The sequence below is a fragment of the Desmodus rotundus genome, chromosome 9, assembly GCF_022682495.2.
Source record: "Desmodus rotundus isolate HL8 chromosome 9, HLdesRot8A.1, whole genome shotgun sequence".
Lineage (NCBI taxonomy): Eukaryota > Metazoa > Chordata > Mammalia > Chiroptera > Phyllostomidae > Desmodus > Desmodus rotundus.
The window spans coordinates 80,134,813-80,151,151 of record NC_071395.1 but is presented as its reverse complement, the minus strand read 5'-3'; the positions used below and the strand labels follow the sequence as shown (position 1 = coordinate 80,151,151).

The 16,339-nt window shown below is 53.9% G+C and overlaps 1 protein-coding gene across 1 annotated transcript; it reads left to right on the top strand.

The window, feature by feature from the left end:
* Nucleotides 1-1,044: 1,044 nt before the first annotated feature.
* LOC128779251 (galectin-5-like) lies at nt 1,045-8,055 on the top strand. The gene is made up of 4 exons (XM_053911316.1): nt 1,045-1,139; nt 5,153-5,235; nt 5,372-5,534; nt 7,256-8,055. Exons 1-4 carry the CDS (start codon nt 1,101-1,103, stop codon nt 7,400-7,402), a joined length of 432 nt encoding a protein of 143 aa, XP_053767291.1. The 5' UTR covers nt 1,045-1,100; the 3' UTR covers nt 7,403-8,055.
* Nucleotides 8,056-16,339: the final 8,284 nt, after the last annotated feature.

Genomic DNA, 16,339 nt, shown 5'->3' with positions numbered 1-16,339 from the left:
GCCTAGGTGACCCTTATCTGCTCAGTCGGGCTTGGCCGGTGGCGCATTGGTTTCCTGTCTAGCACTTTGCAGGGACGTGCTGGACTTCAGGTAAGTTTATTGTCCCCACTCCTCGCCCCTCCTCCCCAATGCTGCTAGTCCCTGATCAACCATTTTCCTTACCTCGGTGCTGAAGCCATTTAAGACACTTTATTTAATGTGTCACCCTGACCTCCACGTCACTTGGAATGTTCCGCTGTGTCCAAGACTTCTCGTGTGTCTATTCTAAAGCCCAGAAAGAGAAGGGACAGAGCAGTCTCTCTTTCTCCACCGCGGCAGTCTGTGCCATAGATTCTTCTTCGCCATGTCTTCTCACGAGACTTTCAGGACCGAGAGGTTCCTGGTGAAGAAATGACAGCTGAATGGGCCCATTGCCCAGTGGGTTCGGGTGCAAACTGGCAATAAAATGGGGTGCAGCTGCAAGAGGAGACGTTGGGGAAGAACGAATGTGGGTTCATGAGGAATGGCACATACGACATGGCTCCGTCTTATGTTCTGTCCAGCTTGTCTGCCTCTTGAAATCGCTTAAAGGTCACTAGTATCTAGATAGCTGGGCTTTTATGTAGGGAAAATGTTGAAAAAATGATTTTTCTCTGTTGATTTTTTTTGGCAATAGTCAGTAGGTTCATTAATAAATGTGAGGCCATTAATAAGAGGAGGGTAAGAGGAGAAGAAAGAAGGAGAGAAGAGAGGTGAGCTCACAGAGAGGGGCCGCAGAACCTCCCAGCATCCCACTATACTCAGGGGAGTCATAACCTCCATTATTATGGTTTCTACTTGTACAAGACTTCTTTACACATGATGATGTTTTTATGTGAGGAGTAGAATTTTAAGGTGTTTGCAGTGGGAGTATTTACTCTCCTGTTCCTGATTTCCACACACGCCCCTCCTCCCCCAAACCCTTCCCTTCTCTTTCTCTAGACCCATTTCCTCTTATTCCTGGCTCCTCCCACTGAGTTATTGCCAAATTGCTGTGATTTCTATATCTCTGTTGACCCTCCCCAGTGCAGAGGGTTGCCTGGCTGGTAAGCAGCAGCTGTGACCACAGAGGTGGTGGAGAGATGACCTTCTGCAGCGACCACCCTCTCTGCCTGAACTCAGTGAGTTTCCAGGCTGTGGGCATGAGTGGTGCCACCAGGCCCAGGTTAACTCCAGGGAATCAGCTCTGGGTTTCTGAGGACACCACATTGGGTGGCAGGGGTGCAAGGGGCTTCCCAAACAGAACACAGAAGGGCGGAAATGCCAGGAGGGCAATGTGGATCCGTGCATTGGACAAACGCTGACTGAGCTCCCAGTGGGTGCCCGTCCTGTCCTCGGTGCTGAGGGGAAGGAGGGCACAGGTCATCACTAGGAGAGATGGTTTGTGGGAATGAAAGGGGAAGGACACAGGGCTTCTGGGGAGGAGGATGAGAGCCCAGCAGGGCATGCCTCCTCTGGAGGTGGCCTCCCTGGGATCAGCCTCTACTGGCTAGGAAATAGGTGACTGAAGCCAAGCTACTTTTACCTCTCTGGGCCTCAGTTTCCACATCTGTAACATAGGGAGAGTCCTTGAGTCATGTCCAGAATCGGGGTGAGGATTCAGTGAGGGTCATTCTCGGGTGCTTGAAGAGTGCCCGGCACACTGTGGGTGACTGGATGGGTTGAGTATGATGAGGGGTGTGGGGGCAGCAGGGAAGACCTCCTGAGGGGTCTGCTCCCTGTGGGGTAAGCCCACAAGCCGGGGCAGCTCAGGGGAGTCTGCAGAGGGTCCCTGTGGGGAGTGAGGGAGGAGTGGGGCCGTCCCTGCAGTGTGGGATGCACGGGGCTGGTTTGCACCTTATGCCAGGTGTGTGGGCCCGTCTGCAGGTGGCTCTGTTTGGACCCTCTGAGCTTTATGATGCCCACGGCATTCATGGGAAAACTGAGGCTCAGAGACATTGAGGCCACTTGCCAACAGTGCCCGAATGGTAAGTGGCAGAGAAGGGAGGTGCCTTGATTTATCCCCAGAAGAGGGAGGTGCCTGCAGAGAGAGGAGTAATGGGGGAAGGCAGGCAAGTGGCAGCCCCAGGACCAGGATGCCTGTGAGGTCGCAGTGTCCTGGTCCTGGCCCCATAGTGTCCATACAGCCTCTGCCAGCCTTGGCCAACAGTTTCCTGAGGGGCAGGAGAGGTGGACTGACAGAGCCCTTCTGGGTGGGTGACGTGGTCCAGCCGCAGCAGAGTCCAGGGGGTCCCAAAGGTGCTATGAGGCGTCGGTGCGTGGAGATCAGGCCACTACACAGCTCAGAGGCAGGTGAAGCACTGATTCGTTTATTGCAAGTACAAGTGGATTTTTATATTTTCTTTTTGGGCATAGATTAACATTTGCAAGTGTATAGCATGATCAGTTAAGCAGAAAAATCAATACAAAGGTAACCAGGAAAGTACGAAAGTTTCCATGGATTTAATTATATTAAACAAAGATTGTTTTGACCAAAGTTTCCATAGATTCGGTTATAGTGAACAAAGATTATTTTAACTAGGAGAGTCATAAATCAGACGATTAGACATTTTCAGAAATTGTTCATAGGGCAAAAGTATACGGTAGATTGAGCAGAGACAATAAGTCCTTTTTGATATCTAACTTAGCTATCTATCTTTTCTGTCTAAAATGTTTCTCTGTGTACATTAAACTTTAACTTCATAATGACTGTTTCTATATGCTTAATAGCTAACCAGCTTTTCTTACTTCTATGGCTGTCTAACTGATATATATTCTTATTTAAGGTAAAGGAGGGGCTGTTCTCCACCAACTTTTAGACATTCAGGGGCTATTTCATTAGAGGGGATTATTTCTTACTCAGGTTTATAAACACATTGTTTAAACAATTTTGGGCATGATTCAGTAGTCTGGGGAGAACTAGTTGTCCCTTTAGAAGTTCCCTCAAGGTTCAAGCCTCTTTCTCCTCATGGCCTATTCTCATGGAAATCAAGGTTCAAAGTAAGACCATGAATAATATCAACAAGGAAGTTACTAAAAGCAATCCCAGGAAAATTACCGCCCCCCTTTGTATGCCACGTTCTCCTCCAGAAAGATGGATTCCTTGAATTCCTTCTTTCCATGTCCGGACCTTGTCAGACAACATGGTTGGAAGAGTACGTGGCAGGTGGGGCATGGAATAGGTGGGTGGGCAGCAGCAGAGACTGGGGGCAGAGGCTGGTGGGGGCATTGCTGCCTGGACTTCACATTGCAGCCCAGCTCAGCAGGACCCCTGGCATGGCCTGCTTCCACCCACCATCCCCAGCACCTGGGCTCTCCTTGAGGAAGGGCTGGTGCTGGGGCTGGAGAAAGCTGAGACAGGCCCCGTTGGTGCTCCAGGGGGCTTCAGGATCCACGTATCGCCATGGGCTCCACTCCTGTACGATGGGAGATCCCACAGTACCTTTCAACGCCTGACATACTCTTTCCTGGTGGCTATTTTACTTTTCAATCCTTGGGCTCACAATTGTTCAAATCTGAAGGAATACCCTCCATGAGCGTTAACACAGAACCCTGCAGCCCAGACAGAAAGGAGGATGGGTGTTGCCCCCACAGACGCCAGGAGCACCCGTCCACCCACATCATCTCCCCTTCTGGTGTCCCCCTCATTCCCAGCAGTCAGGAGTGACCTTCCTCTTCCTCCAAAGTGTGCTGGGAGGTCACGGGGCCTGGCTGTTCTGCTGAAAAGCTGAACACCGAGAGGGCCTCTCTTGGGGGCCTGGCCCCCCCATTCCTGCCCCCCACCAGCCTCATCTGGCCCAGCCTCCTCAGGGGCAGGATGGAAGGTGGAAGCACGATCAGGGCAGGACTGGGTGTTGGTCCGGGGAAGCACTCAGCGAGCCTGGAGTGAGGACCTTCTGTGCCTCATCGTGAGAAGCAGCTGTGTGGTGGTCAAATTAAAAGTGTGGGTACTGGCGTTCCAACCCCACTCTACTACTGACCAGCTGCATGGCTTTGGGCTGTTCCCAACCCTTTCTGTGCCTCAGTGTCCTATCTGGGCAGGTGGCGCTAATAATGGTCAGGGTTCTTCCCAGGATAACCAGGGAACAGATGTGGAAATTGGCCACGAGAAGTGCCTCCAACCCTTGGGCAGGAGCGCCCTTTGGCTGAAAACCTCGCACTGCCCCTACTGTGGCTGGGTGCTTGTTGGGGACTCTGGGCCTCCAGAAGCAGGCTGCCTACACCAAGGGCTGTAGGCCTGGCCCTGTCTCCTGAACTTCCAGGCAGGACCCTCGGGACCAGCAGGGAAACCGGTCCTTCTGTGACTGAGTGGGGGGTGCAGTGGCCCCAGCCCCTGGGTCTGAGGCCCTGCATGCTATGTCCCTGGGATGTCACTGCTGGTCACAGACTGAAGCTGCTTCTTCTCTTCTTCTTGCTGGTACAAGTCAGACAAGAGCTATGGAGGTAGCGGAGCTGCCTGTGGAGGGCCCAGGGCAGGTGGCCATGATGGGGTCTGGGGGACAATGGCAGGAAGTTCTCCCCAGGATGCCATTGCAGGGGGTTGAAGGGGAGGGTCCAGGGACTAATGCTTCATGTCAGAGCATCCCTTCAGAATTTAGGGGGTCCTGGGTGGGGGCACAACCCCACACTGAATGTTCTGGTCTCTTTTCAAAAGAACCCTGTGATCCCACCTGAGAGGTACCCCATATCCCCCTATGTAAGTGATTTCTTAGGGAGGGGCGATGTTTGGTGTGTGTTGGGCAGCGAGGGAGGTGAAGGGTGCTTCAGAAAATGAAAAGCAGTCCTTGGTCCAGCTGAAGTTCAACACCCAGCAAATGAGAAGTCGTTGAAAGGAGCTTTCACCTTTAACAGTGTCCCTTCATTACGAGCACATTGCGTGGCCGACCCTCCTCAGCCCCAGTATCCCCTGTGTCTGGCCAAAGTCCTTCTCAGGACAGTTTGAGCCCATTAATTAATTTGAGGAACCCTGGAAAGTTTCCCTTTGGCATTTATAACCAAGTAAAGGCACCACAATTCTTTCTGGAAAAGATGACTCCCAGGCACAGTTGTCAAACTCAGTGGACAGTCCAAATTCATGGGAATAGGCAGGAGTTTCTCCCTACAGTGGCGGCTGCTCTGGCTTCTGCTACCTGCCCTCCCGCTCTCTCCCCAACAGCCTTACTTCACGGCCATCCCGGGTGGGCTGTCTCCCTGCAAGAGCATCACCGTGTCAGGCAACATCCTGCCCAGTGCTCAGAGGTAAGCCTGGGCTCTTGGGGAAGAGAGTTACCCCTAGGTCATTCTGGCCTTCCCCCTGCCTCTGGGCAGGCTGGGGAGGGGCAGGGACCAGAATTCAGTGGGCAGAGGAGACTCATGTGAACTGCCTGACCCTCAGCATGCACATCAACCTGCGCTGTGGGAATGACATCGCCTTCCACCTGAACCCCCGTTTCAATGAGAATGCTGTGGTCCTAAACACGCAGATCAATGGCACTTGGGGACCTGAGGAGCGCGGCCTCCCCCAAGCAATGCCCTTCTACAGAGGCCAGGGTTTCTCGGTAGGTGCCACAGCCTGGAGCTCCGAGAGGCTCCGAGGGGCAAGTGGGGCGGGGGGTGGAGGGTGTCTGTGGGCCCCTGGAAGTGGGTGGGAGTTGAGGCCTCTGGGGTGAGGGCTGGGCCCAGAAGAAGAGAATGTGGTCACCAAATTGTTGTTGTTATGGTCTTAGAATTACTGTCCCCCATAAAGAGGTGGTGTTATCTGCTGTTTACAGGTAGGAAGAAACCTCAAGTGCAGGGTCCTCGCCTGAGGTCACAGCCAATAAGTGCCAGATCGAACCCAAGAATGAGGTGTCATTCATCTATTCACTCACTCACTCACTCATTCACTCATCACTCCTGAGCTCTGCTATCAAGGCCGCTTAGTGCAGGAAGTAGTCCGGCTGTTGGGGGAGGGGGAGACAGCCATGAAGCCAGCAGACCAGGTCCAGTCCCCGAAGTTCATGGCTGAGGTGATGGAGAGTCACTGCAGGTTACCACAGGTGCTACCCAGAAAGCAGAAGAGCCTAATGGGTAGAGAGAGGCCTGGTCAGGGCCACACCGCCTGACACGGGAATAGCTCTTGGAGGCCACCGTGCAGTGGAGTCCTCAGGGGCAGAAGGAGACACCCACAAACACCCGAGGGGTGCATTCCCAGAGATGTGGGAGGGAGCACCTGTCACTGCAAAAGTGAGGGTCACAGGTGTGGCCTGTGCAGGAATGGGGAGTGTGGGGAGGCTGGAGGCCCAGATGGCAGAGCAGGGGTTCCCAACCCCGATTACAGATTCAAATCACCCAGAGAGCCTGACGTGGAAAACCCAGGCCCAGTCCCGCCCCGGACCAAGCAGTGGGGAGCCTGGGCGTCTGTGTGAAGTAGGCCCTGATACTCCCCACCCGGGGGGAACACGACCGAGGAAGGGTCCTGAGGGCCACAGAAAGGAGCCTGGATTTTGATAGAGTGTGTTGGTGTGTTTGGAGCCTGAGAGGAATATACTCGGACTTATAGACACTGTGTGACTGTGGGCAAGAGACGTAGCTGCTCTGAGCCTCTGTTGTTCCACCTGAAAGTGGGGCGGATAACAATACTGGTCTCAGAGATGTGAGAATGCAATGACACCGTGTGTGTGACATGCTTAGCACAGCGCCCAGCCCACCGTGAGTGGGCCGCACGTGCCGGGTGTTGTGGGGGCTGCGGGTATTTTCACAGAGGTGCTCTGACTGCCTTGCAGAGACTATATGGGGTGAAAAAGACAAGTTAGGAGGGGGCCGCTGCAGCAGTGCCGGCCTGGAGCACTCCTGGGTGCCAGTACTAGGGACATGGGTGGCACAAGGCAGAGGTCCTGCCCCTGGAGGCTCAGGGTCCAGTGGGAGAGTGAGGATGGGAGAGGGGACACGACCTTAGGGGGTCCGGACTTGAGTAGGAGGGGTCAGGTGGTGGCAGAAGGCAGGGACGCCCAGCTGGAGAGGGGTGAACCTTGAAGGGGGATCAGCAGTTCCCCATGTGGGTGAGGTGTGCAGTGGGCGCCTTGGGGAAGGGCATTCTATGCCAGGGGACCAGAATATGTAAAAGGACAGGAGGAGAGCATGTTTGTGCAGAGTGAATCCCGTGTGATGGGATGTGGGCATCGGGCGTGCTTAATGGATGTTAGAGGAAGGCAGGAAGTGGGGAGGGAGATCCCAGCCTGCATTCAGGAGTGCTGACTCTCCAAGTGGACCACAATGACACAGCTGTCTGTCTGTCCAGGTGTGCATTACTTGTGAGGATACTGGCTTCAAGGTGGCAGTGAATGGTCAGCACCTGTTGAACTACAACCACCGCCTGAAGGACCTCACCACCATCAATATCCTGGAATTGGGAGGTGACATCCAGCTGACCCACGTGCAAACATAGTTGGGATTCCTGGCCCTGGAGACTCGAGCTGGAGCATGTCGCTGTCCTGATCTACTCATCACCTCCACGTTCCCTGCACCTGCCCCTTCCCCAACCCTTCCCAGCCCACCAAGGATCTGGAGAGACCAGGTCCCTGTGTGGCCCTGCTTCTGGCTGCAGCCCCCCTGGGGTACAGAAGGCAGCTGGCTGGGACTGCCTTCCTCAGCCTGGGCAGCACCTGGGGCTCCAGCTGCCCCATCCTAACATGCAAGGAAGGGGGTGGTCTGAACCTGCTGAAGCCCCATGTTCTGTCCCCTGGGCACAAAGGAAGGGACCGGGCCTTCCAAGCTCCTAGCCTACCCCTTGTCTACCTTTGACCCCATTTCCCAGCCTCCATTCAAGTCCACCTCAGGCTCAAGCCACCAGCTGGTCACTCACATGGGAGGTGGTCTCCTCAGGCCCTCCTCCTTCTCCAACCTTTAACCTTCCCTTTTACCTTCACCAACCCTTCCCCCTCTCCAAGAAAGGACCCTGATTGACACCTGCTGGACTACTCCAACAGACAGGACCTTCTTCAGCTGGAGGCCTCCCTTTTCTATTGTCCTCCAAATAAAGTGAGAAAGAAATATCCCTGGTGGCCCATGTGCACGGGATGATGGTGGTTTATTAAATGTGTTTGGAGACACTTGGGTTTCTGGATTTGGGGGGTCCTGGCTAAAGAGGTAGCGCAGACACACTTGGATGGGGGCGTCCTGACCCATTTCTGCTCTCAGTGGGTCCCCACAAATTCCACAAGGGTGTGGGAGAAAGCAGCTGGACTTAGGCTGTTTGGAAGGAATGTGTGACAGGAAGCTTGGTAAGAGAGTTGCACCCAGGACCCAGCCCCATGCTTCTGAGACGGGCCAAGGGCTGGGCAGGAGCCTGAGAGGGCCAGGGCAGGGCCAGGAAGCCAGAGGACAGGGCAGGTCATCAGTCGGAAGAGGTGTCATTGGGGGTGAGGAGGAGCTGACCCAGAGGAGAGCTTGTTGGTGGTTCCCCTGTGGGTCCCCCAGTGTTAGCGGGGAGGCGGTGCTGGGGAAAGCAGCTCAGTGTGTAGGGTCTGCCAGCCCCTGGGCCAGTGCAGGGGGACCCAGTATTGCCCACATGATTCCAACCCACCCTGCTAACTCTATCAAGAATCCAGGGTCTCAGGAACCAGGGCGAGGGCTCAAAGCATAGTCCTTGATCCAGGAGGACTACCAACCGCACCTGGGAGCCTGGTTAAAATGAGGAATCTCGGGCCCCGCTGCACACCTGAATCAGTCTGCACTGGAGAGACATCCTGGGCGGTTACTGTGCAGGTTCGCGTGCCAGAGGCACTGGGCTAAGTGACCATGTCTTTGGCCACCGTTGCTGCAAAGCAGGACACTGCATTTTGGTATGTCCCATCTTCCCCTGCCACCCCATCTGAGTGGGGGCCAGGGAGCCAGGAAAACACAAGCCAAACCCCAGCTGACAGACTGATTTCACCAACCCTCACTTAGTCCCTGGCTGAGTCCCTTCCTTGTTCCCACTGGGACAAGGACACAGCGCTCAGTCCCTTGAGAAGCCTTCCCCATGGAAGACACGTGACCTTCACACTCTCCCAAGGCCTTGACCATAACCTGACCTCATCTGCTTTGACACCCAGGTGCCAAATCATATTGGCCAAAGGCTCATGAAGCAGTGTGCTCTGGAGCAAATGCAGTGGCTTTGTAAGAAGGCGGGTACCTGTGACTCCACTAAAGAGCTGGCGTCCTGTGCCGCATCTCACCCCTGCCGTCCCCTGTGGGAGGTGCCTCCTGTTTGAGGCTCCACTGAGGCCGCTGCTCCCTTGCCCATCACAGGTTCCCAGAAGTGCACCACCTGTGTCACCCTTGGGCCCGTTTCAGAGAAGCCTCAGGGCCGCCTGGGCCACCACCAGTGCCCATGTCTACAACACTTAGGGCTGTTTCCTTGTGACATACACACACACACACACACACACACACGCTCAACGTGCTTAAAATAAAATGCATTTCGTATAAATATCTCTCTCAAGGAGTCTCACAGGGAAGGTTTAAATGGCCCTCAGGGGTGCTCTAGGCTTTTGGGGTTTTTTCCTTTAAATTCCAAAGCACAAAAAACCGTGCCCTGGAGAAGGAGGCGGCTACATACACAGCGGTGGGACAGCGCCCCCTGTGGTCCCTCACAGTGGTGCAGTCTGAAGAAGGATCCACCCTTCTCGCCCAGGCCTGGCATTGCTGGTTTACTCTCCAGGTTCAAGGGCGTGTACCTGTACAAGGACAAGGGTGTCAAGGACGTCCCAGTATTTCATTATCTGGGGAAGGGTGGGCCCAAAGGACACAAGCAGTTCCGCACAGTCCAGGCTGCTACTTGGTAACCAGTCAAACAAAGGGCAAAGGAGATGGAGAAATATGATGTGAGGCTTGAGGATATAATTTCCCACCATCTCCCTGTGGCCTCAGAGAATGGAGAATTGGGTCTGTCATGAAATTTGGTGGCGGCAGCTTTAACATCCTTGGGCTGTTGGAGCTCTGGGATCGTTAGGCTTCCCTGCTGCCCCATCCTCTTCTCCTTGTAGGGAAATACAGCCCCGAAGATATCTTCATCATAGCGCTTCTGGTCCTTTAAGGGAAAACAGAAAGCAACGGGTCAGCTCTGCTGGTGCAGCCACCTCTCATTCTTCCAGTCTGGGGTGGAATGAGCACCCAGCGTTCTCCCAGCTTCCCTACCACTCGTACACTGCTGGCCATCTGCCTTCCCGCTGGCATGCTCAGATTGCACTTGAATCTGACTGAGACTGTAACCCACAACAGTGCCTGCTCTGCCCTGGACCGCCTAAACGTCTCTCCAGGCTTTAGGATGGGCAGAATAGCCTGCCTGGTGCTCATCCCACAAGATGCTCCTTGTTAGTGTCCATCCACTGTGTGTCCTCCTGTGTTAGGGGTAGGCGTGTGGTGGGGGAAGTGGCTTTCCCATGCCCTTGACCTGCATCCCTAGCCCACACCCCAGCTGCCATACCTTAAGCTGGAAGAAACAGTCCTCGATCTGCTCCTCACTCAGGCTCACTTGGCAGCCACCAGGTGCTTCAGTGTGTCAGACCCATACCAGCCCCTGTGCATGTCCCCAAGACATAGAGGTGGCCATGTACCTCACTGCCAGCTGTTGCTACAGGATGTCTTGAACATAGACCTGAAACCAGAGGAGATGGTGAGTCCAGGACCCTGCTGCTGTGAGGGGTGGGGTGGGGGAGTGCAGCATGGCGGGTGGGGACAAAGCCTGTAGTGAAGCCTGCTGGCCACATGGAGGAGGTGAGGGGTTTCCATGGCTGCAGAGTGAGCACCCTCCCCACCAGGACTCTGCACAGGGACCAGGCTGAGCATGAGGACGTGCACTGGCACCTGCCCAGCCCAGGCCTAGGCTGGAGGGATGAATGCCGGTCACAGCTCTGCCCTCAAGGAGCTGACAGTCCAGTGGGGCTCCTGCATGTACTCTGGATTCACACGCTTCAAAGAGACATCCATGAAGCCACTGCACTGCCCAAGGCCCTGAGGACCACCAGCCTACACCCCAGAAAAGGGGTTCTCTCAGTGCAGATGGTCTATGGGACCTCCACTGTTATGCAGAGCAGGCCACAGAGCCCAGGGCTCCCCAGAACATGGGAGTCCAGGAGTCAACTGGGCTCCCAGTGACTCCAGCCCTGGGCATGGAGCACTGGCTCTGGGAGGAGCCCTGGTCCTATCAAGGACAAGTTCAGAAGGGAGGGGTCAAGAGCCTGACCTCACTCCCCAGGGTCACGGGGCAAAGTGCCCTGGGGCAGCGGAGCCCATCAGTGGGCTCCTGGTGTGAGCACTGGGTGCCCTGCAGCCTTGCTGTGGTTGAGCGTAAAGCTGGCCTGCACAGCCTCTCCTGGGAGAGCAGCCTGTCCCGGGACAGCTCTGAAGGGCCTGCAGCCCTGCAGCAGGCTGGGCCACAGGGATTGCTAGTGTCTACATTTTTGTTTATCCATCCACTCCAATCATTACCTGAAACGGTCACCTGTACACAATTTCATAAGGACTCAATTGAATCCCACTTCAAGGAACCATGGGTATCCTGAGCAGGGCAATAGGGAAGTCTTGAGCCCATAGGGAGATGAGTTTCTTGGCACACCTTGGCTATGTTTTTCTTCAAGGTGTGATTCATCTTCTCTACCTTTCAGAAGCCTGTGGTCTCCCTGCCATGTGGGGTCGCCACTGGATTCCTAGAAATTTACAAACCTTCTGTGGATTTCTGAAATGAAAGCAGGTCCCTTGAAGCTCTGGTTGCTGCTGGCTAGGCCAACGTGTGCCATTATGTCCTTCACTGAGCCTTTCGTAACTTGCGCATTTCTCCGTTCTAGTAGGATAGGCTTCTACCCATCCTGACGAGGTGGCAACAAACACTAGCAATCCAGTCTTTGGACCCTCGGGCCCTTGGCGTCTGAGTAAAGTCTATTTGCCAGTCCTCAAGTGGGCGCTGTCCTGCGTATTGTTTCCCTGGTTTCTTCTGATGGGGATCTATCTTGGGGGATGATCTTTCGCCACACAACACATCTAGCAATTACTTTTTGTATGGCTTTAGAATATTCCAGGACCTGGGAGCCTCTGCTTAATGTATGTGGTCAGTGAGTCCCCTCCATTGTGAGGGGCCCAGGCCACTTCGTGACTGGCTCTACTCCTTGTTCAGCAGGCGGTGTAGCTACTTTCTTATTCCTCCTCCAACCACTCTCAGGACCTTGCTCACGAAAACCCCAGCTCTCAGCTCGCTCTAAGTCTGCAGTCGAATATTCAGGGTCGAATTGTGACAAGTCTGGAACAGGTACCAAAGGCACTCTCGACGTTCCTTTAGCAGCTCCTTCACTGCTGTTCAGCCACATTGGTTCCTCTAGCCTCTCCTCTGTCCTCTCCCTGATGCCCCGGGCAGTGCGCAACTCCCACCTCTGAAGGTACCTGAAGAGCCTCTTAATTTTGAAGTTTCGGCTGCATGCTTTTTCTTCCTTTTATTGGAGGTTAACAGTTCTTCTTCCTTCAGATGGAACCACGTGATCGCAAAATTAGGAAAGCTTGGGTTGAGTCAATGTACCGGTTCACTCTCCTTTCACGCAACTAGTCCAGGGCCCTCGTCAGCGTAATCAGTTCGGTTTTCTGAGCAGAGGCTCCTGGTGGCAAGGCCTTGGCCTGCAACACTCCTCGAAGAGTCACAGCTGCATACGCAGCCTCTCTGTGTCCTTCGTCCACAGAAGGGCTTCCATCTGCACAGAGAGGCCAGTCTGCTTCTTCTAAGGGATGGGCCTGTAAACCAGTCCTGCTAGAATACACTTCACCGGTCATTTCAGGACATCGTGTATCAGCGCAGCCAGTGAGGCTCCAGGAGAAGAGTGGTAGGATTTACCTTACCGTTTTGAGGGATGCTTTGGGGTTTTCGGGTAGAAATGCTGGGTCCTTCCCGTTCTTCCAGCAGTGAACCTCCGCGTTCCCTTTTGCTGCAGCAGGCTCAGCACTTAGTGGGGTGCGTAAATGGTGATAGGCTGTCCCAAGGAAAACTTGCAGCTTCCTGTAAGAGCTCGCAGGTGGCTGTCACAGGTCTCAAGCAGGCTCTCCACCCCAAGACAGTGTGATCTAGTTTCCCTGACAAGTAAGTGATGGGCCGCGGAATGTCTCTAAGCACGTGGGTGAGGACACCTGGGGCCATTGCCGGCCTTTGATGGACATGTACCTGGGAGGGCTTGAGTAGGTTTGGAAGCCCCCAGGCTGCTGCAGGGGCCAGGTGCCCCTTCAGGGACTCAAAGGCGTGGGGGCCTTTCTTCGTCCACTCGGAAGGGATACAATCTGGTGCTTTCAGAGTTTCCCAGTTTAACAGATCTGATGTAGAAATGGGAGCATGTGGTCCCATTTTATTTATTTATTTTTAAAGAGAGAGTAGGGAAGGACAAGGATAGGGAGAGAAACATCACTGTGTGGTTCCCCCTCATTCTCCCCCAAATCGGGCCCTGGCTGGGAACCCAGGCATGTGTCCTGATTGGGAATCGAACTAGCGACCCTTTGGTTCTCAGGCTGGCACACAATCCACTGACCTACACCAGCCAGGGCCATATGTATATGCATTTTATTCATCTAGTCATCCATGGGTGGACACTGGGCCTGTTGCAGTCTCTCAGCTGTGGTGAATATGCTACTGTAAACATCATGTACAAATATATCCTCAAGCCCCTGCTCTCACTTACTTAGGGTTTATATCCAAGAGCAGAATTGCAGGATCACGCGGTGGTAATTCCGTGCTTAGATTTTTAAGGAACTACCATGCTGTTTTGTCTCATAGGCCTCAGCCTACTGGTACCCACTGGACATGGCCTGGGGCACTCACTTGGCCCCTCCTGCCTGTGGTGAGCCCCCACACACATGTCCCCAACTGGAGCCATTGTGGGTACTGAACTGGCCCTAGTGGTTCCTACCAGGACGGCAAGACGCACCTCAGCATCGTCGTCAGGGAACTTTGGAAACACGGGGTTTATTACTGACAGGTCCTGCTGGCTACATGGGAAGGTTACAGGAAGAGAGAGAGAAGTAAGGGTCCTGGAGTTCTGCCTTCATTGTGGTCAAGGGAGGGGTGCCTAGGTGAGAATTAGGGTGCAGGAAGGTGACCCCACATAGGGTCAATCATGTGGTCTGTTATCTAGGTTACCCAAGGCGTTCTGAAGGGGAACTTATGGGTGGGGAAATCTGGATGCTAATCTAACTATTTAGCTAGAAGCTGTTACAAGGCCGGCAGCATTCCTATTTCAGACGGGTATCTTTGAAATGGGTGCCTTAATGTTGAATGGGTGCACTTACATTACAATCAAAAAGCTAGCACCAGGCACTTACACATGTTTCCTTGTTGTGTGTGTGTGTGTGAGTGCGTGTGCGTGTGACCTATGAGATCAGAGCCATGGAGAAACCATGAGCAGACAGGGAGCTAATAGCAAAGCAGGGGTTTATTAAAAGCGGGGCTCTTGGGAGCGAGAGGGGGGAAGCAGTCGAGCTGAGGCCAGTTTCCAGCTCAGACCAGTTCTCACCCAGGTGGTTCTGTGCAGGGTTTTTGGAGAAAAAAAAACTGCATTGTGGGGAAGAAGTCTTGTAAACTGGTGACTTTGAACTGCTCTACTTTTCTCTCACTGGGTGTTTTTATCCCACGGCTCTCTAATCCCTGGGACTCATTCCCTTGGTTTTCTAGCTCTAGTTCCTGGAACTATCCTGTCCCCAATCAAATACTTGGGTGCTGTCCCACCCTGGTCTGTTTGTCCCCATATCCTGTCTTGCTGGCTGGGGTGCCTCTATGCAAGGTCAGACTAGAGGGCCATTACCAAGAAACTTCCTCTTAGGACTGAGCTCCCCCAAACCACAGCAGGAAGTCTGATCCCAGCCCAGGGCTCCACTACACTACATTTTCATAGCAGCCCCGCCCCCCTCTTCACTGCCCACCAACAGGGCAAAGGGCTCTTCCTCCACATCCTAGTCAACACTTGTCATTTTCTGGTTTTTCAATAGCGGCCATCCTCAAGGGTGGGAAGTGGCAGACACACATTTTGAACAGCTCTTTTGATCTAGATGCTAGAACCAAGAGCCTTGGATCAGGGTCTGGGATTTTGAGTAAGAGTGCTCTGAGAAGTAACTTTGCCTAGAATTACCCCTTTCCTCCTTAAGATTGGAGGATGCCACCCAGTGCCCCAATTAGTCCTAGAATGCCCTGCCCTGCAGAGCTCAGGCAGGGGGCCCTGGGACTCTCCGTGTAGGTTGGATTCACTGTGAGTCACCCCCAAAGCACAGGTGGTACCTCGGGCTTGTCTGCCAGAACTCTAGCTGTCCCTGTCCTCCCCGGGACGCCCAGGGCTCCAGGAGTTTTTGGGTTTTTTCCACAATACTTTGTTGAGATCGTGTTTACATAGACAAAATGCACAGATCCTAGGGTTCTAAATGAGGTAAAAGAGTTCCAGGTCAAGTTCCAGGGCATTTCCAGCACCCAGAAGATGCCTTCATGCCCTCCCAGCTTCCTTGTTCCACTCTGACATTCTCTGCTGTGGCCTGTGTCCCGGTTCCTTTCTCTGGCTGGGCCGTTGTGTCGTGTGAACACCAAAGTGTCTTCCTTCCTCCTCCTTTTATGCACATTTGTGTTCTTCCCACTTTGGAGCCAAGGTGAGTAACGCTGCCCTGGACACGGGCATGCGTCCTCACCCCTCTTGAGTTGTTTTCCTAAGTTGTATTATTTCACAGTCCCACCTGCAAGGAATGAGAATTCCACTTGTTCCATATCCCAATCAACGAAGACGTTGTCCCCGGTGTCCCCAGCATCCCTGGTGCTGGACAGGATAGCAAAGAATGTGTCTTCCTTTCCCTCCTGTCTGCTCCAGCGGTGCCGTCTGCCCCTCCAGCCGGTTAGATTCTAGTTGATCCAGGAGTATGATGGGGGTGCAGGTTGGGCCGAGGGGACGCCAGAGCCTCTCTGGGAAGCCAGCCTTTGCAAATTCTGGTCCATCTAGACAAGGTTCAGGAACGAAGAGAGGTGCAGACATATGCATGACCCCGGGGCACCTTCCACCCACTTGGTGCTTAGTCTGCTCAGTCGGGCTTGGCCAGTAGCACATTGGTTTCCTGTCCAGCACTTTGCAGGGACGTGCTGGACTTCAGGTAAGTTTATTGTCCCCGCTCCTCGCACCTCCTCCCCAATGCTGCTAGTCCCTGATCAACCATTTTCCTTACCTCGGTGCTGAAGCCATTTAAGACACTTTATTTAATATGTCACCCTGACCTCCACGTCACTTGGAATGTTCCGCTGTGTCCCAGACTTCTCGTGTGTCTATTCTAAAGCCCAGAAAGAGAAGGGACAGAGCAGTCTCTCTTTCTCCACCGCGGCGGTCCGTGCCATAGATTCTTCTTCGCC

What these genes read in the sequence shown, in the direction of transcription:
- LOC128779251 (XM_053911316.1), top strand. Translation starts at nt 1,101, where the DNA reads ATGACCTTCTGCAGCGACCACCCTCTCTGCCTGAACTCA. An exon ending in ATCCTGCCCAGTGCTCAGAG is followed by an intron (nt 5,236 to 5,371) that starts GTAAGCCTGGGC and finishes CCTGACCCTCAG; the next exon opens with CATGCACATCAACCTGCGCT. An exon ending in ACAGAGGCCAGGGTTTCTCG is followed by an intron (nt 5,535 to 7,255) that starts GTAGGTGCCACA and finishes CTGTCTGTCCAG; the next exon opens with GTGTGCATTACTTGTGAGGA.